The sequence below is a fragment of the Saccostrea echinata genome, unplaced genomic scaffold (genome assembly GCF_033153115.1).
Source record: "Saccostrea echinata isolate AGI-Se365-2 ecotype Australia unplaced genomic scaffold, CSIRO_AGI_Sech_v1 ptg000084l, whole genome shotgun sequence".
Classification (NCBI taxonomy): Eukaryota; Metazoa; Mollusca; class Bivalvia; order Ostreida; family Ostreidae; genus Saccostrea; species Saccostrea echinata.
In genome coordinates, this window is record NW_026889833.1 from 701,209 (window position 1) to 726,553 (window position 25,345).

Consider the following 25,345-nt stretch of genomic DNA (forward strand, 5'->3'; position numbering starts at 1 on the left):
TCTAGTACGCATGCAATTTTTTTTTTTATAAAGTTATTGTTTATGTCATTAATTAGAAAGTACATGTAATATACATTCCTTCTCTTGTCTGTGTTTGTTCAGTTCAAATCAAAGGTTGCATTCCCTTTCCATTCTCACAAGACCGTGTCATAATGGGATGCATTATTAATACGTAGCTGATTCAAAAATACTGAGTAGATTTCATTTAAGGCTATTTCTTTAAAGAGTTCCTTCAACTTCCCAAAGTAAAAATTACACATCCAAGAATTAAGGCTTCGAGATAAATGGGAAAAGGCACAACATAATAGTGAAAAAGAGAAGAAAAAAAGATCTATAATGCTAACATCAGTAACGTTACCGTTGCTGTCAAATGAACATTAACATATAATGATAATCTTGCGATCATTATCATCGAGCGAAATTAAGCATGTTTACAAAAAAAAAACTTTTAAGAATTGAGCATCTTATAATTTAAGGTTTACGAATTTAAGGGTTTTTTTCTAAGAGGAAGTCCTTATACCTCTCTGTAAAATTTAATTTTTACGGCGGCATTCTCTTTGCTGTAATACACTAACGCCCAGGGCAAGGATAACTAAAGCACATTTAGATTACCACTACTTGAGGATACCTTTGAAGTCAGTAAATAAATGCATCTTTATTCATTTTTGTAACAGATTTTTTAAGAAATATTTCTTATAAATCATGACAAATTTAATGCTGAAATACCATAAATATACTCTATACATAATAAACATGAATGTATACCCTATTTGGAGATGGATGTGGTATTTATTATACCCTTCGCTTGCAAATTGGGGGTATATACTGATTGGGTGTCCCTACATCATGCGTTTGTCTGTCCTGTCTGTCTGTCCGTCCATCTGTCTGCTACATTTGGGGGTACCCATCTCTTATCCGCAATTTCTCCTATATCACTGTATAATTTAATGAGACTTTTAAAATCTATACAATATACATGGATGCTTTAAATAGTATTTATTTGACTTATTGTGAAACTGCTACTCTGGAGAAGATTCTTCCAATAAATTATCGATTTTAAAGATTTCTTATTGTTATCCTTGCCTCAAGGCTAAATATTGATTTAAATCTACCAGAAAATGTGTGGGTATTTTGGAGGATTGTTCCTATATTAAGCTCTTGTCACACATGTTTTGTCGTTATAGCATGTTATTTTAGAGATTTTCTATTGACCCTAGCGAGTTTTAACCTTCTATAATTATTTCCCGTTGACAAGGGCTAGGGCTTTCACTAGAAAAAAACAGTCTACGCTTAATTTTGGTTATTGAATTTGGACCAGTTATTCTTTATAAAAGTCAGTTACTTTAAACTTAGGAGATATGAGACGAAGAGCAAATGGACAGGTGGACGACAGCCATACTTCGCATAGAAGAGACCCTTTTCGCTTCTTATTAATTCACTATATGAAAATAAAATAAAACAAAGGGTAATTTTTTTGTAACAGGTACTTTATTATATCAAAGATGAGGAAAGAGGGACACATCTTTAATACTTCTTCTTGAAAGATCCTTGAGGAAGTACTGGTAACAGAGGACTTACTACACCTGAACCGCCTACAGGACCAAATGAACCACCTCCACCGCCTACTGGTCCAAACGAACCGCCTACTCCACCGAAGCCAGAAGGAAAAGAGCTGAACAAAGTACAAGTGTCAATTTGACCAGAATAAAATCGTTTACAGCATTTGCCGCTTCCGGGGCAGATGGTGTCATCATTGCATGCTCTTCGTTTTTGATGGAAAGGAGGCGCCATGAAGAAAATATTACAATTTCCGGATTTTTGATATTCCATAGGGATTTGACACCTCTTTCCATATCTAGAGTTTAGACAACATTTCTGTGACCCATGACAATCTTCGTCGTTAGAGCAAATAGGTCCCATTTGTTGAAAGTCTGCTCTTTCAGGATAAGGACAAGTCCCGTATTTTTCCACTATAAAAATAAAACAATTACTACTTTTAAGACATTAACGATTCTAAAGAGGAAAGTTATCTTTTTTACAATCTATATAGAGTAAAATAGCTTGAAAAAATATTTTCATTCAAATATTATTGTCAGTTTGTCTACATCCATGGTTTCGTTTTTAATCTGCAGGTATCAGAAAACAGGTAATCCAAACAAATATTTGAAATTTATTATAATGTGTTACAAAACGAATTCATATGTCTTAGCATGCTTTTTTCGCTCATATTCCTTAAATAAAAGTTCTAAAAATCCAGATATTAACATGGACAAATGTCAAAGGAGGACGATCCTTGCAAATGAAAATAACACGTGATTTAAACATTGATACATTTTTAAATTGACAAAATAACGTTACCGGAAAAATATGAGCCCAGTGATCCTCCTCCAAATAATCCTCCTCCAAATCCTCCTCCTCCTCCTCCAAATCCTATTCCTCTAAGTAACCCTCCTCCAAATCCTCCTCCTCCTCCAAGTAACCCTCCTCCAAATCCTCCTCCTCCTCCAAGTAACCCTCCTCCAAATCCTCCTCCTCCTCCAAGTAACCCTCCTCCAAATCCTCCTCCTCCTCCAAGTAACCCTCCTCCAAATCCTCCTCCTCCAAATCCTCCGCTTCCTCCTAGTGTTCCTGTTCCTCCTACACTTCCGAGTCCTCCGCCAATCCTCCCATCGTCGCGTAGGTGTATGCCTTTAGAACCGTAATCATCGCCCGCATTACAGGAAGCCAGAATGGAGACAAACACAATCAAGGTGTTCATTTTAACTGTCAATACATTATCATCACTTTTAGAATTATCATATTTATTCTATTTTAATTCAGTGGGGTAGCAAGCAAAAAAAAATTTCTCTATTCAAAAAAGGCAAGGAGTCTTGGGGCTCAGGGGGCAAAGCTCAAGAAATTTAACAGTTTTAAATCAGAAAATTACCTTGAAATATTTTATTTTTTACCACCGTAGTTCAACTATAAGTATTGACAAAAATTGCCCAGTTTTGACAATACTAAATCCTTTTCTTCAAAATCCTTTCTGGTTATCATGATAAAGACATAGTTAAATAAACCTATAATATATTTACATTCAAGACAATATTATTTTGAATTTTATTAAAGAAAGAGTCACCTGTTATGGACTAAAGGAAAACCAAAGCAAAAGCAATAAACAGAAAATTCAATATTTTGGTAGTGTTCTAGAATTTATCTCACAAGTAATATATATTTTTTATTATCATGTATGCGTATTAAATTCTATATATATATCCAACTACAAAAAATTGAATATTTTTCATTTGAAATACTGTTACATTTTACTTATCGATTGTTTTGAAATTATAGTACTTGTACAATGCAGTACATTTTGGTTTTAAAATTAGTAGGGGAATTAGTAATTGCATATTTCATGATTTGCTATTTCTTTGAATTGACAATATTATGACATTCGTCCTTGAAGTACTAAAATCATTACATGAAACGAGAAATACACTACATCAAAGATCTCATATTTAAAAGCTGATATTATAGTTTATATGTAGAGATAAAATAAATCTAGAATTTTTTTAATTCTAAAAGCTATTTTATTTTGATCTATTATTGAACTTTTGACATCTTTTTTTAAAATATATATTTAATTATTTTTATTGAAAAATCTGTGTATAGATTTGTGTTGTTGCGTAAAGGACCTTACGCCACTGCAATTCAAACTTTTGCTTTCATAATAAATATCCCACAACTCATCTTTCTTCGTTTTCATATATTCATAATATTCGGGGCAGATTTGAAACACAGTTAAAATGCATGATGGAAAAACTGTACTTGGGTTGATAAAGTTCATATTAAATTAAGTTGAGGGACACGAATTAAATGTATGTGATCTATGATCAATTTCTGAATTCGATAGTGTTTTACAAAGTAGCAACGATTAAACATGCTAGGTTCGTTAATCACAATAATTATTCTACTACTCTCTTTCAAATCTTCTCACGACTTTTGTCACTCCTTGAATTCAGATTATAAGATTATTCTGCAAGGAGAAAGTTGTCCTTAAAGTTATTACAAACTGTAAAAATTTAAAATTATTAGTTAATCTTTCTAGAAAATAAGTTTAATATTTTTTTCTAGAAGTTTTAAATGCGATGTTTCCTAACCTTGGATAATTCTACTTACACTTACCTGCAATCTGATTCTGTGTAGAAACGAGAATGCTTTCAAACGAAAGTCTTGCGTCTTTTATAGTTTAAGAGGACTGCAACGGGTCACATTCTGCCACCGCAACTTTGGTTGGGTTGATTTTTTCTATTGGTCTACCATCCTTATTTTTCCTGATATTTTTGCCCAAAAGTATTTCTCGTCGGGATATTTTTCCCAAATTTAAATCAATAAACAACTTGCATGAAATGCAAATTTAAACGATGTTTTAACAAATTATATAATATTTGTCAAATCTAGTAAAAGTTGGTCACCCTAATGCTCAATCATTTTGACAGAGGTTAAAAAAATGAAAACAAAAAAAAACCAAATTCAATTAATTCTATCGACAAGTACTGAATACAAATTATAAATTTATGCTTTCGTGGAAAGAAAAAAAACTGAAACATTGGAGAGATTCTGCAACTCATATTCTTTCCACGAATTGATGAAGTAGGTGAATGCGACTCTGATTCATTTAGCATTAATGATTTTTTTTTCAACAACAGAAATGATAACAATTGTTCATGATTTGAGACTTTAGAGTTTCATGGAAGTTCACTTTTATTTGTAGTAACATCACGCTTCATAGCAAGACATACCATGGAATTAAAATCATTATTGATACATTGATACATTTTAAATTAACATTTATATATGTTTAAATGAATTGAATCAATGATACATTATTTCTTTTGCAAGCCTAACTAAAAGATCTTTAATAAAGGATCGACTAAGGCCAAATACTTTCATAAACAAAGTGTGCCATTCGTTTTTTTAAATTCATTTCTCGATGAACAAGCATTCTGAGAGTATTGCATTAGCAATACTAGTCCCCTACCGGCAAGTGTAATCTGGTTTCCGTTAAGAATTGAAAATGCCATAATTCCGTCAAAAATCAATGAAGCGGGACGAAATGCAAACTTGATCTATAACTAATCAAGGTAAAGTCACATACCAAAAATCAGCTCAATATATGAAAGCGTTAAGAAGAAAAATGCGGAAAACCCCTAAAAATTGAAAAGGCCGTAATTCCGTCAAAAATCAATGAAGCGGAACGAAATGCAAACTTGATCTGTAACTCATCAAGATACACTCACATACCAAAAATCAGCTGGATATCTGCAAGAGTTTAGAAAAAAAGTGCGGAAAACCAAGTGGGACAGACAGAGGGACAGAGGGACAGAGGGACAGACAGACAGACAGACAGACCGACTGTCGGACGGACAGACTCAGAGGAAACCTATAGTCCCCTCCGGTTTCACCGGTAGGGGGCTAACAAAGTAAGTTATATAGTCAATGCTAACAATTTAATTTTTATGACAAACATGATATTTTTTCTGTACATACCTGTTATTTTGCTTACTCGAAAAATTTGCACGAAATCTACATGCCGAAAACTGCGTGGGAATTTATAGATTGGAAAATTAGAAGATTCCTGGAAGGGGTCCAAAACCCTGTAGTACACAAGGCGGGTATAATTGTTTTAAAAATACAAAAAATAAAGAATTCTCCGTTGTAATATTGTCTTAATAATAATTTACTAAATTTATTAATTACGTAAGTTATGAAATCTGCACGTGCAGTGTTTCAAAGCCATTGCGACAAAAAGTAGACAGAAATTTGCGTTGATGTCGGTAAATAATTGGACAACTGTCACACATCGAGTGGAGAGCGACGGTAAATTAAAATGACAAATATTCCCGTTTAAATATTATTTTGGAAATTAATTAATTTGCTTTTCAATACACATTAGTACATGTACAACATGGTTGTCAGTTAAGGACATAGGCAAGGTTTCTGGTTATCGTATAGAATTTTTCAAGAACTCTTGATTAGGATTAATTGTACTAGAGAGGCTATATTCTGGATCGTTTGACCTACCAAGCCAACCTTATTTTTTAAATTTTGTCAAATCAGTGTTTTTGCAATTCTCAATGCATTTCCGATGTAAAATGTTAATAAAAGGATCCAACAGAATTATTCACCATAATTTTTCTCCAACCCTAAATTATTTCATATAATTTTTGTATTATATACATTATTGTATCTTCATTTCCTTTGACTTATAGATATTTTGGCTGAAAATCTACATATAGAAACAAGACAAGGACAAACCGGCACCGATCTGTATTTATTGAGTTACTTCCCTTAAAGATATAATTACATATCATTCATAATGGTCAAGAGAGTCAGACTGGTTGATAGTATCTTTCATGTAATTGACTGAATTGATTGAGTCAGACTGGTTGATAGTTCCTATCATGTAATTGACTGAATTGATTGAAACACACTGTCATAAAAATATTGAAATGGATTTATTTTGATTTTTATTCGTAATTAGTAAATGCTGCTTTCTTCATGCAAGCTAGGAACTGATCAATTGTTGGGCGTGCCACAAAGTAACTCAGATTTCAAATAAAATTTCAAATAAGATCTCGCTCCGTGATCGAGAGGTCATGAGTTCGAATCTCGGCCGCGATTGACCTAAGTCGATAAGAAATGGGTAGCAACTGTTCCTTCGCCGTGCTCCATTTGAAGTGAAAGTTGCGGTTCCTTCGGATGAGACCTTAAAAACCGAGGCTCTGTGTCACGGTAGGCGTTGGCAAGATAGAGATCCGTCACTGCTCAATGGCCCTGAGTGCCGAGTAAAGGTCAAAATTTGAAGCCCTTCACCGGTGTATGGTGACGTCTCTATATGAGTGAAAAATAGTCGAATGGGACGTTAAACAACATGCAATCAATCAATCAAATAAGATCACTTGATTGTATCAGCAAAATGGTAGAACACCGTTTACGTCCGAGGTTATTGTGCGAGGTACGAGCCACCCGAGGAGCTCCCAGTGCTATTTCAAAAGTGAAAAAGTAGACCACTCCGGAAAACCATGACTTGCCAATTTCCTTAAAGGGGCCTGGACAAAGTTGCATTGTTAACAATTTCAAATGTCTAATTCTATTTAAAAAAATAACTTCAATTTAATGATTTGAACTACAGGAATATTCTAAGAATTCAATGATAACTACATTCTTCATAGCATCATGTCAAACACCTGTAACTTTGTATAGGACAATAGGACATAGGACAGCTTTGTTAACAGTGCACGAGCTCTGTTATTGTTAAGTGTTTACGTTTTACAGGGTGTGTTCAATTTGTTCAGTCTGCACACATCACTGAGCACAGACTGACAATACTCGTGAGTTGGTTTTGCTTTGTCGCATTTCTACTCTGAACTTTCTAGATTGTATTTTTCATATTGCTCATTACTACACAACAAAATTTCTACTTTTCTTGAGTATTACGGATAAAGTTTACTTTGTAAAAGTGCAAGGATTTGTGTCAATCAAACGCGTCCCGAAATCCGTAGTTTTACTAATTTCTAAATAAAAGAATTTTCTTAACACACTTTAAATATATTTTGGTGTGAAATGCTCTAGCAACTTCTAAGCCATGATATTATTTAGAAAATTTTAGAAAATATGAGCTTCAATGTTATATGCTACATCATAAGTTTTTTTTTTTTCGTTTTGCTTTCAATTTGCTCAAAATTCATAGTCCATTCAATTTATCATGAAACATAAAACTAATTGCAATGTTGTCATTCATAAACTCTAGAATGCACAAAATACATGTAATAAAAACATTAACAAATCAGATGAGGGGATATCATTATATAGGGTTCATAAATTTTCTTTGAAAATAACTGTAGAAAAGAGGCATAACTCTTGTCAGTTTAGTAAATTTTGTTAAAAATATCATTTTTCAAACTTGAGGAAAGAAGTGAATTTTAATTCAACTGTGTATAACAGTTATGCAGTAAAACCTTTTCCATCTAAAGATTTTTTTATGAATGTTTAAGCTACTATCAGAGTGCTTTTGAGTTTTCTTGCCTCATAAAAATAAAATTTTAGGGTAGAAGTTATCAAACATATGTCAAGTCAAGTTTCTCAATCTTTATGGATATTTTTTTTTATTATTAATAGAGTTAGTATTTATGTATTAAATGCAATGATACATCCATATACTAAATCTTAATCCAAGGGCAATTTATTTATTTTTATTATTTTTTAAACTATGCATTCACTATCAATTAAAACATGCTAATATTTCAAAGTAAACAAAAAGCATGAAACTAAAATCAAAATATCCGTATCAAATTATATATATAAAGTAATCATCTATTAAACTCTATCAAAAAAATGTAAATAAGATTACGCATTCATGAAAAACAGGAATTCTCTTTTTCAAAATATGAGATAAATTACTGAGTTATGCCTTTTTTTCTATAGTGATTCCCATAGCTAAATAAATCATGCCAAAATTATGCTTTCAGCTCATTAGATTTTCTAAGTTTTTTTAATGCAAATATTTTGTACATATTTTGACATAATTTCAGTTGTGTCCAAATAATTTGTGTGGAAATAAGTTTGACATCGGGCCCATATTTTTGCTAAATTAACTGGACTATAATAGTAATTTTGTTACTTGTGAAAAGAATACTCAAAACACGTGATTCTTTACGGAGTTATATCCGGGATCCCCGGGATTAACCAAAGTCAGCAATTATCGTCATTATAATTGTTTACTTGAACATTTTTCTTTTTTCAACTCAACCAAATTTTTATTGTATTTTTTTTTTTTTTTTTTTTTTGGAAATAAAAACATGATTAAAATATTTCTTTTAAATCATACAGAGCGACAAAAAATTATAAAAGCTGAATATAAATCACAAAAAGAGCATAATCATTCTTTTGGCAGAGTGTTAGTTTATGATAATGTCATTTACCTGTTATTCTCGTACTGACTTAAAAAAGGAATGGATATCATACTGAGGCGTTCATCACCGGTGACGGTAGCCTAGTGGTAGGGCGCTCGCTTCGTGATCGGGAGGCCCACGTTCGATTCTCGTTCGCTGCGCCGCGTCAAACCTAAGACGTAAACATAGGCAATAACTGTTCCTACGGCAAGCGCCAGGCACTAGAAATGAAAGTCACTGGTCTGTCTTTCAGATGAGGCCTTAAAAACCGAGGTCCCATGTCACAGTAGGTGTTGGCACGATAAAGAACCCTCACTGTTCAATGGCCCTGAGTGACAAGTAAAGGTATAAATTTGAAGCCCAAGCCGATGACGTCTCTTGTATATGAGTGAAATTTCTCGAATAGGACGTTAAACAACATAAAATAAAAAAAAAATGAGGCGTTCATTAAAAATAGTTGGGCCTGTAAATCTGACAATCAATTCATAGGAAAATGAACAGAACGATCTCTCGGAGGGAAACCATTAGTTCAAAGTGAAAGTAAAGAAAATTAATTTATTCGTATTTATTAAAGGCATATAATAATATTCTATTCATGAAAAAGAAGCATTTCAAGGAATCTCTCTCTCTCTCTCTCTCTCTCTCTCTCTCTCTCTCTCTCTCTCTCTGTGTGTGTGTGTGTGTGTGTGTGTGTGTGTGTGTGTGTGTGAGGGTGTGTGTGTGTGTGTGAATTAAAAATTCAAACCGAATATTGCAATTTTCTTAGACGACTTACTTTTCTCACGTCATCTTAAAAAAAAAAAAACATTATTCTAATTCTAAAGAATTTTGATCCATGAACATTAAAATTAAAAATGTTTTGGGTCATCGTTACTATGGTAACCTGGCAAAAGAAATTTCCACCCTAGCAACTGGTCAATTTTTCGATTTGGAAGGACTTATTTTAAAAAGTTTTAAAATGAAATGTTAATATTAATGGAATTATTCTTCCTCACTGGTATAATAGACATACACATTTTAATTATTTTCATGTATCACTTTCGAATCAATTTTGTCTGATTTTTTAATTGGACTGGAACGAATACTAACACCTTATAGCGAGTGAGCATCTAGTTACGTCCTTATTACGAGAAAATTAAGAAAGAAATGAGAGGTACTTTTTATCAATTTTGAACGGTAATGATTACCACTTGATTATGACAAAGGCCTTGTTTTTAGATTTATTTAGGCTAGAGTTAAAATTTTACAAAATCTTGAGTTGTCTACCTATCAATTATCATTTAAACTATGAGGCGAGCACACAATTCATTAAAGGCAGTATATTACCACGGAAGTGTATAGGTGTCTACACTAGTTGTGTACATTGTCTTATTTATTATTGTCGTATCAACATATAATGTGTTATAACTCCTTATTTATGCACAAATTTTGAATTGCATATAGGTGTTTTAACATAATTTAAGGCACCTTCCTTTATTTAAATGATTTCATTATTATAAGTTAAATCAAGTTTAAAAAAAATGATTTGAAAATATTGATCAACGCAAGAGATTTCATCATATCAATATACTATTGCCAATATGCTACAAAAAATATGTAGTTATATCGATATACTAGTAAATATTCAATGTATTAACATTCTGGGGAAAAGTGAGAAATTATTGCTATTGAATTAACGTCTAATATTCTGATATATTCTTACAAAACGTCACGTCACTCGGGATTCAGAGACAGCACATGTACCATGTAAATGCTATGGGATACGATTAAACTGTGATTATATTATTTGTGGGATTCAGAAATGTTTTGAAGATGGTGGTATGTGGAGAAATTAGAAGTAAGATCATACTCTGTAGGGCGTATTCATAGGGGGCTACTGCCCCCACTACCATTTTTCAAGAGGGAGCCTCTCCTCCAGCGTTTTTGATCTGAGTTGTAAATGATGGCGAATTCTTGTAGATGGATTATTAACCAAAAAAAATTTCTGAGATTTTTTTTCCCGAAGATTCGGGGGCAAATAGTTTTGCCCTGTCTAGCTGTCTAGCTGTATGTTTGACTGTTTGTCTGCAAAAAACTTGACTATAACTTTTGATTGGTTGGAGCTATGACTTTCATATTTCACATGTGTGTTTCTTGTGACAAGGACTTTCTTTGAGTACCAACATATTTGACCTCTTGAGTTTGACCTTGGAATTTGACCCACTTTTTGCAAAAAATTTCCACACCTTAACCTTGGCCATAACTTTTGAATGGTTGGAGCAAGGGCTTTTTTACTTCATATATGCATTATTTGTGATAAGACCTTGAGGATAAATATTTTTGACCTTGAATTGAACTTGGAATTTGATCCACTTTACAAAACCTTAACCATGGCCATAAGTTTTCAATGGTTGGAGCTGGGGCTTTCAGATTACATACATATATATATATATATATATATATATATATATATATATATATATATATATATATATATATATATATATATATATATATATATATATATATTTATTTATTTATATAGATATATAGATAGATAGATAGATATATTCCTTGTGATAAGACCTTCCCTAGGGTACCAACAATTTTTACCCTTTGCTCTTGACTTTGGAGTTTGACCCACTTTTGAAAAAACTTTATGCTTGGCCATAATTTTGAACGGTTGGTACTAGGGCCTTCATATTTCACAAATATTTGACTTGCATTTGAGAAACTTTAACCTTCACCATGAGCTGCCATACGAGTGCATCAGTGTTTCACAAACACATTTTGTTTTTTTATGCTTGTCAAATATTTTACTTGGTTGAAACCCCCTGCTTTCTCTTTCAAAATCGATGCATACATGCCTATCCATTACGGACTTTCTGAAATAACTGGAGAAGATTATCGTATGGTCAACATATTTTTCTCATGAAACATCTAACATAATATCGTAAAACGTAACAGGACATTTTTGTCTCCAAGAAGCAGTGTTTATCTGTTTTATATTTGGTTTTTAAATTATCCTCAGTTTTGTTTTTAGTTATATTGTTTCTACAACAATGGATGAAAAAAACTTCTAACAAATGCATTCAACACAGTATATCCAACGTTAAGTGTTTGATGCAAGTATGGCCCAAATTGTGAAGACAGCGCTATGGAATGTCCATTTTCATATAATATTCCTTACTGAAACTCAATACTTACTTTATTCAAGACATCGAAATACAATACCAATACATATTTAATAATAACTGATAATTAAGGAAGAATACGTCACACACTGTGGTTTTCCTGGCTAAATGATGTGCAACAATACTGCATATATTTGATGACATAAAAGACAGACCAAGGTTTGCCTTTTCTTTATGATTGTGTGCTTTTCATATTGAGACAAAATGTATTAACTTTTTACATACACTAGACAAAATTGCTAACGCACCACCTAAATAAATTAATATTTTTCTTTTCAAAACTTGTTTATAATGTTTTTGATATATAATTATGTTACTTTAATAAAAAATGAGGCATTTAAATGTCTTAACTGATATATAATAACAATGTTTGCTGAAGCGTAACCATTTCATAGAAAAAAAAATAAAATCGTGTCTATACTTTTTTGATGGAATCAATTTCTGTTTTTTTTTCTTTGTGGTTGTGTTCTTTATGTTTGTACTAATTCAAAACTCAGAAAAAAGTTACCCTGTGTGCGGCGTTTGACTCTAGAAGAGCACGCTAAGGCAAGCAGTTTGGTGTCTGCAGGGGGTTCCTTTGGAAAAATTTGTGAAAAATTAAAACAATTAATTGATTATGCATTCCTCTAAGAGAAATTGTTGCTGATGAATTTACAGTCATAAAATGTTAACAATAGAAAGTGACGGCTTTAAGTAAGCACCACACACTAATTTCAAGATTGTTCCACAAAATTGGGGCAACCGGAAGTTGGGTGGATTTGGTAGAGACACAAAGGCACTGGATGTCTTCTAAGCGATGTGTTAGTCCATCGGGGTATATAATTTGATTTTTAACTTAGAGACTGCTCCCGTCGCAACATCACGGACCAACATCGGTAATCACCAACTTTATATCTTGGCAAAAACGGTGCGCAGTGCACGTCGGGAAATTGGTCTTCGGGCAAGAAGGTCCTTTAAGGGTCTTGTCATGACACCAAGACATTTGTGAATCCAACTATTTTGGAAAGATGGCATATTTTATATACTAGTACCGATCAGGCAAATGATCAATCCACAGATAAGAATAACAAGTGGTGTGTTAGCAATTTGGTCTAGTGTGTATCTAAAATTGACGCCTTTTCTCTCACCATAAAATAATAAATAAATCAAGCAGGAAGAGAACTTGTAGAGAAAATAGAGAAAATATGATAAGGTTTTATCATCATCCAGATCGGAAGTTATACGCTCAATATGTAAATGAAAAACGTACAGAATATTAAATACTGCGTTTGTAACAGTCATGATTTAGCTTGTAGCAGGACTTGTTTGTCCGTCGTTGTTGATGCTTTTCAGTTTAACCCTTTAACCCCCAGAGACGCATTTGGACGCATTTTCAACATCACAGATATTTAACTGTTGGCGTTTTCTAAATATTCGGGTTACAACAAAACAATTGATATTTTCTGAAACTAGAGAAGAAACTAAACATTTTTTCTACTCAAAAATTTTCTGTGCGATGTTGAGAAGTTATCATAAACTTGAATTGAATATTGCACATTGCACATCATTGCAGAAAGTTGATAAAACTACGCATAAATGACTGATTTTGTGCTATCTTCTGTTGGCTTTATCAAAATTACAAACACAATAAAATAAAAAAAATGAATGCCATAACCTGAAAGCTGGGAATATGCCCTACATTTTTTATTCCGGACATTATAAGGTACATACATCTGTTTACAGAGATATTTGTTGTTGAATATTGGAACTTTTATGAGTAAATACACAAAATGCACTATGACGTCATTTGACGTTTTACATGTACAATGAAATCGTTCATGAGCTCAGTGTAAAACAAACTGGCTCTTTTGATATATGGAACAAATTTATTTTAAAAAAATGAATTATTTGTAAAGAAGAGTTAATATACGACACGTTTTGAGCCATAAAAAAAATGTAATAAAAGGAATTTTCCATAGCTTTGGGAGATATATATACATGAAGTAATAGTCTTTCACCCAACGCCCCGATTGCGTGCACCCATTGTATCAGAAATCCCTGTCCAATTTTGTGTCAGTCCTACATGTAGTAGAAATAATTAATCAAATAATTAAATACAATCATTGCCATTTTCCTAATCTTCAGATTTATTATTGAAAAATGAAAAAAAAAAATCTTTTTTTTTTTAGTACTTGGTGTATTTTGAAAGGAAACGTGCATTTTTATTAAAGCGACAGGATAGATAACGCAGTTATTCTATTTTAATGATTAATAAAAGATGAAAAAAAGTATATCAAAAGTACCACGTCGTACGTCGTAAACATAGCCAAACAAACAGCTGATTGAATTTATAGAAATAATTTCTGAATAAACACACATGAAACTCAGGTTTCTTTGTTCGTGTTAAATTCATTTTTCAGTCTTCACAGATTTAAGAACAAGTCTATATCAAACTGGATAAAAATGGAAAACTTGGGATAAACTAACAAATTCTCCCTCATTGCCTAATCCTTTACAGATTAGCCGGGATTACAAGTATGTGTATAAATGAAGAAACTGAAAAGTTGAATCTACTGCTACAACAAAAATAAAACGGAGCAAGTATGTAAAATATTTGCCAGAACATCGTGCGAAAATAGCAAAAGGTGCTATTGAATATAAAAACCGCCATTTTACTATTTTTTAAAAGCTGTGGAGAAATTAAAATGAATTAAAGTACAATCAGAAGTATTCGGAAACTACGCTCTATGATTTTGAAAAAAAAAAAACGTGTTTTTTCACTATAGAAATCAACGGAAAATATTTTTAAAACATCCCCCTCTCCTTTTTGCAGCATTTTGAATTATTATTTAACAAATTCATACCAAAACTCTTGTTGTTCCTGCGGGTGGGGTGGGGGGTATGTTTACAGATAAATTACATGAGTTAAACATATGGAAAAAATGAAGGATCATTTATCCATGTCTATGAGTATTTTAAAATCTGAGTACTATTTCAAAATCTCTTGGTGTTATAAAGCCTGATTTCAATGGATATACATCTTCTAGACCCCGTATAAAAGGAGTTGTAATTAAGAGCAATGGACAATTTGACACTGGTATTAATAATTTTATACTGTATTTTTTTTAATTTACCGGGTGGTATTAAATACAAGAGGCTGGGCCACATCGCTCACCTGAGCTCATTGGCTAGGAAGAAGCAGTAATCAGTTCAGTATTGAAGGGGGAGGGGGGCAAACTTTAATTTAAACTACCTCAGGATTCTTCCATATCAATATCACTAATCATGGCTTTGCTGTTCTTAAAAGAAGAATTTTAAGGATTTCCACCGTCATGGTAGCTCATTTTGTAGAGTGCTCGCTCCGTGATCGGAAGGTAAGGGGTTCGAGCCCCGGCCGCAACTGACCTAATTCGATGAAAAATAGGTAGCAACTGTTCCCCCGCAAAGCGCTCGGAACTTTGAAGTGAGAGTTGCGGGTCCTTCAGATGAGACCTTAATGACCGAGGCCCGTGTCACGGCAGGCGTAAGCACGATAAAGATCCCCCACTGCTCAATGGCCATGAGTGCCGAGTAAATGTATAAATTTGAAGCCCTTCACAGGTATAAGGTGAAGTCTCTATATGAGTGAAAAATTCTTGTTCGGAACGTAAAACAACAATCAATCAATCCTATGTTTTCCTATGTAAAACTCTGATTTCTCATTGTGGCCCCACACTACCCACCCTAAATTTGAACAAATTTGAATCTACACTACCAAAGGATGCTTCTATAATAATATGACTAATCATGGCTCTGCTGTTCTTGAGCAGATTTTTTTTCAAGATGATTCCTATATTTTTTCTTATGCAAAACTTAATCTGTTGTATCCTCATGATTTGAACATACTTGATTCTACAATACCTAAGGTTGCTTCTATATAAATATGACTAATAATGGCTTAGTGGTTCTTGAAAAGAAGATTGTAAAGATATTTCCTATGTGAAAGCATTTTATAGTAGAAAAGGATTTATCAAGAGAAAGTTCAAAAAATGTAATTAACTAATTATAAGCAGTAATTAATTAACAAAGATTGCATTGTTGTGTAAGGGGACAAGCGATTTTTCTTTTAAAAATAAATATTCAAATAAAAAGAATATTAATAAATACTGTGGTGGAAAGATGCATAAAACATTAGAAATAGAATGAAAATTGAAAACGATTTTTTTTTTACCAGATAAGTTTTTTATAACTGAATTTTTCAAATAAAAACAGATGGAGATAACCCTTTCCAAAATTCAAGGTCATAAATTAGGACACATCCCACCCTTACATGCTAATAGTAATAAATGGGAATTATGTCTAAGTATACTAAGTATTAAACACCTACATATCTGTCGTGTATTCAATTTTATTGAATCTGTTGATATTAGGAATGGTATACCTTAACTTCTCTATTGCTGATTCAGCATCCAACTTGTTCTGCTAGCTTCTGAATGCCTAACTTTCCCAAAGCTTTGGCTTATATACCCTTTGGTTTGGCTAGTCCATTCCAAGGGTTGCTAGGTCATTCCATTATTTCAGGTCTTCAATGCATTTTACTCGAATGCCCCTTAACCATTTCACCTAAATATTCCTATGAAAAACTCTCACCCACTGTTGTGGCCCTGCCCTATCCGTGGGGGTCTTGATTTGAACAAACTTGAATCTACACTACTTGAGGATACTTCTCTATTAATATGACTAATAATGGCTTAGCTGTTCTTGAGATGAAGATTTTTAAAGATATTCCAATATATTCCTATGGTGAACTTTGACCCCCTGTTGTGGCCCTGCCCTACTCCCAGGGGTCATGATTAGAACAAACTTGAATCTACACTACCTGAGGATACTTCTATTATAATTTGACTAATCATGGCTTTGCTGTTCTACAGAAGAAGATTTTTAAATACATTTCCTATTTATTCCTATGTAAAACTTCGAGCCCCTCTTGCGGCTCCGCCCTACCCCCCGGGGTTCATATCATGAAGTTTGTCATGAAGCTTTCAAATAAGTTTCATCTTTTCTTGCCCAGTTGTTCTTGAGAAGAAGATATTTAAAAGAAGCCACCAAATTTTTACGAATTCTTAATTGTCTCCCCTTTAAAGAGGGCATGGAACTTCCTGTGAACAAACTTAAATTCACCCAAGGATGCTTTGTGGCAAGTTTGGTTGAAATTGGCCCAGTGGTTCTTGAGAAGAAGTCGAAAATGTGAAAAGTTTACGCACTACAAATGGACGCCGGACACAGTCTTTGTTCAGAAAAGCTCACTTGAGCCTTCGGCTCAGGTGAGCTAAAAATTACAAAATGATAAGTTGTAATATTGTAATTTTATATTTACTTCCATCCGGTAAATTCAAAAATTACAATATGACAGTAATATAATTCAATCACTGGTGAACTCTTGTTTGCAATATAATAAAAAGATAATGGCAAAATTGTCATTTTTATTGAATAAAGGGGTGTAAAATATAGGCTGGAATCGAAAGTTAGTGTGCGTAGTTCTTTGCCATACTCTCCCCATGGCCTTCTTTTAAAACTTACTGATGAACTAGTGATATTTTATGTTCGAGTACGTATCAGGGTGTTGTGAATTCTCAGATGCAGGTCTCTGGAACTATGCAAGTAATTATGTTCAGTGATAAAACTCTACTGAAAGTAAATGGGGGACCATTTAATGTCAAAAACGACTGGGCATTAATATTGTTTCTTCTAGAACACACGGGTTTTCCAAAAAGAAAAAAAAATCGGATATTTAAGGCGAGATATTAACTCGCATGATTCCGCGGACATCAAATCAACATTTAATAAACGAATTAGAGACAATGTTCAGCATTATCCCTCCTCCTCTCCCTTTGACCAACGTTTAATATATTATGTCAAATTTTGTAACGTTGATATTTGTAATTTTAATGTGTACCATGGCGTTGAATATAGTATACCCATGTTTATTTTTTTTTTTAGAAAGTTCCCTTCTTAAATTGCTATTTTCTGCAACCATGGCAACACTGTTCATTGGAATAAAATTACTAAAATACTGAATTTTGTATCTTAGTGTTCTTTACATGTGTACTAAATTTTATTGAAGTCAGGCAAAAACTGTAGGAGGGAAAGCGATTTCAAAATTGCTGAATATAGTATACCCGTGTTTTGTAAGGAAGTCCCGTTCTCAAAATTGCTATTTTGTAACCATGGCAACACTGTTCATTGAAATTAAAAAAAAAAACTAAAATAAAGAATTGTTTATCTTAGTACACTCTAAAAGTGTACCAAATTTTATTGAAGTCAGGTAAAAACTGTAGGAGGGAAAACGATTTGTAAATTGCTTATAATTACGACAATCAGACAGCTGTAAAGCCAAAGTCTGATACACGGACATTGTGTAATTGTATAAACTCTTTCTATCAAATAAAATTGACCAGTATAACTAAAAACTAATTGTTTGTATGCTTTGTTTTAATAGTATCACTATATCCTCTGTTATGGAAATATTATTTGTAAATTTGTTTGTATTTCTGTGATGTAAAAAGGTGGAAAACACATATTTTGGCAATTATGGGTCTCATTCGTTGCAATGGCAACCACGACGTCATTTTACTCTGCATAATTAAATACTTTAAGATTTTACCTTTCAGAAAATGTATAGGTTGCTCTATGTAAAAGTGACTAGAAAATGTTAAAATTTCAATTTGAAAATTTTAGGCAGTTTTACAGAAAAAAATGCAAAATCTCTGGTAGTTGAAGGGTTAACAGCGAAATATTGTTGTTCAATCTGAGAATTTTATATATAAAAGTTATTTAGTACAGACATTTCGATGTGTGAATTTATGTAAATGTACGTCAGGCTTGGGATGAATTACATTGTAATGTAATTACATTACATGTAACATTACTTCTAGAAGTATGAAATTGCTATAACCATTACTCTATTTTCTTGAAAGTAATGCATTACATTACCGTTACTTTAGTAAAGTAATGCATTACCATTTTTTCGGGTTTAAGATAAACAATTTATGCAACTATTTAATTTAGCGAAGAGATCAAAACATAATTTCAATGTCTTACAAAAATGTAGATTCACTTTTTTATCAAAGCTAAATGCGATGAATGTTCATTCAGATTACTGAGCCAATTTCAAGCAAACTTTGCAAATATTTTATGTGTGTCTGTAAAGGAATTTGAAATTTGATAAAAATGAAAGGTCATTTGAAATCTTCTCAAATACCACCGTGCAGATGAAAAGATGAAACCAGTTCTTGCAAGTTATGGCCAAAGGAATATAAAATATTTTTCGTATTTCTTTTCACGCCATAGCTCACTCATCTAATAAAAGTTAAATTACATTTCCTAGCCCTCGGACAATTTGCCTAAAAGAAGTCAAGAAACAAAAAATTACGGCGATCACTTATATAAAAATACTTCTGGTTCTATCAAAAGAATATAACATTTGATAACTCGGAGACCATTTTCATGAAGCACGAGTTTTCAACAATTATTTTAAATAATGAGAAAATTCTTATTTAAAGATTACAAATTATATTTTTTTTTCAGGATGAAGTCTTTTTTAAATTTCTCTGTTAAAAAAATATTTTTACGATGGAACACCCTTTGCTGAAACACACTTATTGAAAGAGCGAGGAAAACTTAAGCATATTTAGATTTACAGTACGTGAGGATATCTCTAAAATAGAACAGGATATTAAGGGTTTATTTTACTGTAACGGATATATTTAAAGAATAACTCTTATAAACGATGACCCCTATAATGGCCCAACCATTTCTCACAAAAGCTGAGAAACTACAAATATTATACTATGTTATTGAATGTACACTATAAAGAGATGCTTGTAATAATCAATTAACTTGATAACCATTAGAGAAAGATTTTTTTTTCACTTACACCTCTTCATTTATAAAACTTTTAGTCTTCTTTCCAAAGTATAGCTAATGGATCTATGTTTAAAATAAAATGTGAGCCTAATTATCTTATAGGACTTATTTTCATAATTCTCTCTCTCTCTCTCTCTCTCTCTCTCTCTCTCTCTCTCTCTCAATGATTTTTTTAACTTTGTTTAAAAAAAACTTTGATTATTGTAACCAAACCATAATCATTTTGTCCATGATTAGAATAATTATAAACTACACAGTGAGTATATGTGGAAGCTTTTGTTTACAAATCCATTTTATCGATTTTTATCTAGTTGCTTGAGAAAATTTTTCTATAAAGACCCTTTCAATTGGTTTCACTTTGCAATAATTATTCTCCTTTGTTTATAGGCATGAACTTCTCATGAACCTTCCTTAGAAATAAAATAATTTTCAACCGATATTTTCAATGGAGCTGTGATTCTTGAGAAAACGTCAAGAATTCAAAAGAGAAATGTGACTGAGAACAGACGTACAGACGAGCGACAACAAACTTTGGCTAGAAAATCCCGCTTGAGCTTCTTGTGTTTCTTGCCCAAGTGAGCTAAATAGTAGAATAAAACAAAGAATGATCTATTTCTAACAGACACTTTATTATATCAGAGAAGAGAAATGAGGAGCACATATTTAATATTTTTTCTTGTGGCCTCCGGGAAGTATAGGCAGCAGAGGACTAACTACACCTGAACCGCCTACAGGACCGAATGAACCACCTCCAACGCCTCCCGGGCTATATGAACCACCTAGACCGCCGAGTGCAGGTTGATAAGGGCCGAAGAAAGGGTAAGTACATGTGTCTATTTGACCAGAGGATCTTCTTCTACAGCATTTTCCGAAAAAGGGGCAAATTGTGTCATCATTGCATGCTCTTCGTGTTGAATAGAAAGGATAGTCGATGAAATTACTATTGCAGCTACCGGGTCGTTGATATTCAAGTGGGATTTGACATCTATATCCGCCGTAGACATTACTTTGACAACATTTCTGTGACCCGTGGCAACCGTCGTCGTTAAAGCAGTAAGGCCCAATTTGTTGACTGTCTACTTCATTAGGATTAGGGCAAGTCCCGTATTTTACCGCTACAAAAAATGATTACTGCTTTCAATAATCACGATTTGTACATACATATAAATTAAACATAAATCTGAGTGGGATTTTTTTTTTTCAAATATCATGGTTAGTTTGTCTATTTACGAGTGTAAAATTCCTTAAAGGCGCCTAGGAACAGATTAAACGTTAAAATTTTCTAAAATTTTCAGTATAATATAAAATGACTTATATGTTTCTAGATCTTTTCGCATAAATATATTATAAATGTTTAGAAAATTCTTTTTTTTCTGGAAGTTATTAAAACTACTAATTTCGCGTTCGATTGACACGCATCTTTGCACTTTCACGAAGTGAATTTTATCTTTAATGTTTAAGAAAAATAGAATATTTTTGCGTATTTATGAAAAATATTAAAATTATTATCCACAAAACATTCAGAGTTGAAGGGTGAGAAAGCAAAACCAACTCACTAGTATTGCCAGTCCGCGTTCAGTGATGTGTGTAGAGCAATCGCATCATCTCGGGTCTTTCCGTCAGAGGTCGGAAAAACAACCTCGAATGTATTAACATCACCGGATGTTAAAAATTTATACAAGATGGAGTCGCTTCCTATTTATTAAAGCATTGGAAAGACAGAGTTATAGGTCACTCCTGTAGTATATTTTAGGTGATATTTCTACATTCAATAATGTTAAGCTCCATACTCTACAGATAAGAGGCCTCCTTCCATTTATTGCAAAGTTTATGAAAAGGGGGGTTGTAATGGACGCCTACGTAACACATTCGAGGTTGTTTTTCCGCTTGTCGGAAAGGCCCGAGAAGTTTCGATTGGTGTGTAGAGTAAACAAATTAAACACATGGTAAAAGGAAAACATTGACAATAACAGAGCTCGTGCCCGTGTTTACAAACACCGATGTTTGACATAATGTTATGAAGAATGTTTCTGTCTTTGATTTTTTAGTATTTTCATGTACCTTCAATTGATTGAACTGCGGTTGTTTTTAAATAAAAATAGAACTTTAAATTTGTAAACAAAACGTCAATGCAAGTGTGTCCAGACCCTCTTAAATTGGTTAAATAAAATAAATAGGCAGTCTTTTTGAAAAATAATATCGAAGTGTAACCAGATATGATAATTAAATTTGACAGTCATTAAAAGAAAATTCATATTCTCAATGCGCCCCTTTCACTAACATTTCGTAGATGATTTTTTTTTTCAGATATACTATATACCCAATTCTCATTTCATTGCGGGTTCCATTGTATTGCGGTATTTTCCAAAAATTAGGATACATAACACATATCCTTGTTAATGGATTTTTCTGTCTGTTGTCTGATTGTAGACTGGTGTGATGATGAATAAAGTATGGATTACACGTTGGGAAAAAATTATTCAAACAAAGAGTAATCGTATGGAGAAATGGTGTACATTTTGCTTATTTGCACAGCAGCCATATTGTATTCAATATGGCAGATGTCTGTTCAATTCATTCTATACGGAAAATTCGAAAAAAAAAATATCAATTCGAAATAATTTCTTCCTCATATTGTTCTATCTTTTATTGTGTCCTGGATCGGAATGCACTCTTTTGTTTTACAAAATGACGAAAGTTTAGAAATGGGATCGCTTTAGTCAAGTAAAATTAGAAATATCTACAATTTTCTGACTGAGTTCTTCCTTTAAGACGTGAAGGCGGGTAAGTTGTACATTCAGTTTCAAAAAATAAATAATTACTTTAAAGTTGAGAAGAACGTTCCTTTTTAATTAGAAAATCACATTTAGGCCAGAATTTAGACTAAGTGAATGAACCTCCGAGTGGGAGAAACACAGTTGCTTTTCCAGGGGGAAAATATTACACTTGATTGATGACATAACATGATGAAAATATGATTAAATTTATATTTTTTAATTTTAAAAAAGAACGATAATAAAATTATGAGGATTTTTAGAAATATCAAATAATAATGCATATTAATAAATAACGGCCACGTGATCACTAATTAATGAATAAAGCGTGCAGCATTTCTCCGTATGATTTTAGAGATTTCCATTCAGGTTTTAATTTTATTTATACCATTGAAAGTATAAACATAATAAAAAACACAATGAAGTTCACATTTTGAAAGCCTTATATTGTTTTTGTTGTTTAATCTTTATGTATATTCACATGTTGAATTAGAAAATATAAAATTGTACGTCATGACAGGCCAAACTTCAATGTATCCCAATTCCGCTGTACAATGAGAATCCCCAATTAAGGAGGTCAATAAGACTTCACTGTTTCAACAATAGACTATAAATTAAACGAAGCAAGCTTAAAAAATAATTTCCACTGAAATGTTACCTCATTGTTACGCTTATGAATAGCATTTTATGAAAAGCTGAAGTAAGATTTTGGAATAACTTTTTACTCAAAAGAAATAAGTACCGCGATATTTTGAGATTCATATCTTATTCCCAGTTCTATACACCCCGGATAGAACTTGTGACCTATTAAGTTAAACAGCCTGAATGTCATTGATGTCACATCTTTGTCTGTTCAATTCATTACAAGTAAAATTACCAAATAAGGAATTAAAAAATTAATTGAAACTATCAATTTTCTTAATAGAAAACATTTCTATAAGGATGACATATTACCTGATCTAAATATTCCACCCACTGTACCTCCACCGACAGGTCCATATACTCCTCCACCAAGTAGTCCTCCTCCGCCTACTCCTCCTCCTCCTAATAGTCCTTCTCCTCCTCCTAATAGTCCTCCTACAGCTCCTCCAAGTCCCCCTCCTCCACCCGCTCCTCCTATTCCTCCTAGTCCTCCAAATCCTACTCCTCCTACTCCTCCTACTCCTCCGACATATCCACCGGCTCCAAAATGTATACCTTTTGAACCTTTTTTGTAATTACTGCCCGCGTTACAGGAGACCAGAATGGAGATTAACACTATCACGGCGTTCATGTTGACTGTAAGCACATTGTTTTCTTCATTATTACTTTTTATTCAAAAAAATTAAAAAAAAAAAATAATAACCCCCCAAACTCAATTTTATGAGTTTTTAAGAATGGAGTATGAAGTATTCTCTGTATTTCGAAAAAAAAAATTGTTAAAATGTCTTATCTGAGAAAAGAGTATCTGGGAAGTTTAAATTTAATTCTTCAAAAACACAAGTAACAATCAAACAATTAAAATGGCTTTTAAAAAAAATGTATGAAAAAGAAGGCAAATCTTTCAAAAATAAATGTCCATAATTGTTTCACCTACTTTGATTATTCAACCTGTACTTACAAATGAACCGGCGATTTGATTCTGTGTAGTTACAAGAATACTTTCAAACAAAATCCTTAAGTCTTTTATAGTCTAAGGGAAGTATAATGGGTCACACTCTTCACTGCAAATCTAGATGGGGGAGAATTTTATTGGTCTAAAACCCAAAGTTCCTTAAATGTTTTTTTGGCTCAATGTTAATAGGCGTCGTGATGTCTTTTTCAAATTTAATTCAATCATAATTTTGAACCAAACGCATATTTTAACGATTTATTTACAAAAAATTACATAATAATTGTCAAATCCAGTGAAAGTTCGTCATCTGAAATACTCAATCATCATGACAGAGGTTAACAACATTTTTTTTTAAATTCAATATCAAAGTTCATTCTGATGACAAAGTTTAAATTTAGGTGTTTTCCCAGAAAAACTAAAAATAGAGGGATTTCTCTACATATACATTATGACTCAAACTTTCCTTCCATTAGTTTAATTATAATGTGTTAGGTAAATGAACTCTCATTAATAGACTAGCAATAATTTTATTAGCAAGAAAAGGAAACATATGCTTGCTATTTGTGACTTAAATTTCATAGGCATTCATTTTTATTTTAGTAACATCTGCTTATAGCATAACAAGCCATGAAAATTTAACTCTATTGTGATCCATTCATGCGTATTGCATTTTTACATAAACATGTAATGAATTAATTCGATGAAATATTATTACTTTTGCAAGCTAAGATTAGTATTAAATGTTATTGTCCCCCGCTTTCACTGAAAGATGGGGATATTAATTTGGGTCTGTCTGTCTGTCCGTCCGTCCGTCCGTCCTGTCTGTCTGTAACACTTTCGTTTCCGCGCGATATATCACTGTAGCTAAAGACTGCCTGCTTGGTCCATCTATATGGCGGTGGTGAATTATGTGTGTTCGCATATTCCGTAAAGACAGCTTGCTTGGTCCAGTACCTACGTCAGCCTATGTTTCGATGGTGAATTCTG

General features: G+C 32.7%; 2 protein-coding genes across 3 annotated transcripts in view; both read right to left on the minus strand.

The window, feature by feature from the left end:
* The window catches only part of LOC133176927 (uncharacterized), a 180,926-nt gene that overhangs the window by 67,495 nt on the left and 88,086 nt on the right, over positions 1-25,345 (minus strand). Inside the window, exons 1-3 of one of the 2 annotated variants that reach the window (XM_061311989.1) lie at positions 4,165-4,269; positions 2,359-2,763; positions 1,590-1,970 (exon numbers count right to left, since the gene is read on the minus strand). In XM_061311989.1, coding sequence (XP_061167973.1) covers positions 1,590-1,970; positions 2,359-2,758 — 781 coding nt within the window. In that variant the 5' untranslated portion in view covers positions 2,759-2,763; positions 4,165-4,269. Of the gene's footprint in view, positions 1-1,589; positions 1,971-2,358; positions 2,764-4,164; positions 4,270-25,345 lie in introns of those variants that run through there. The other variant, XM_061311990.1, reaches the window with a different exon arrangement.
* On the minus strand, positions 1,470-24,425 carry LOC133176929 (shematrin-like protein 2). Its single transcript, XM_061311991.1, has 4 exons — positions 24,365-24,425; positions 23,719-24,042; positions 20,716-21,105; positions 1,470-1,613 (listed from the first exon to the last, which is right to left on the minus strand). The coding sequence occupies exons 2-4, from the start codon at positions 24,035-24,037 to the stop codon at positions 1,525-1,527; spliced, it is 798 nt and encodes a 265-aa protein (XP_061167975.1). The 5' UTR covers positions 24,038-24,042; positions 24,365-24,425; the 3' UTR covers positions 1,470-1,524.

Coding starts and splice junctions, on each gene's coding strand:
- LOC133176929 (XM_061311991.1), bottom strand. CDS start 24,037: ATGAACGCCGTGATAGTGTTAATCTCCATTCTGGTCTCCTGTAACGCG. Junction 21,106..23,718: donor GGGTGGAATATTTAGATCAG/GTAATATGTCAT, acceptor CATTTTTTGTAG/CGGTAAAATACGGGACTTGC. Junction 1,614..20,715: donor TTCATTCGGTCCTGTAGGCG/GTTCAGGTGTAG, acceptor TAGGCGGTGGAG/GTGGTTCATTTGGTCCTGTA.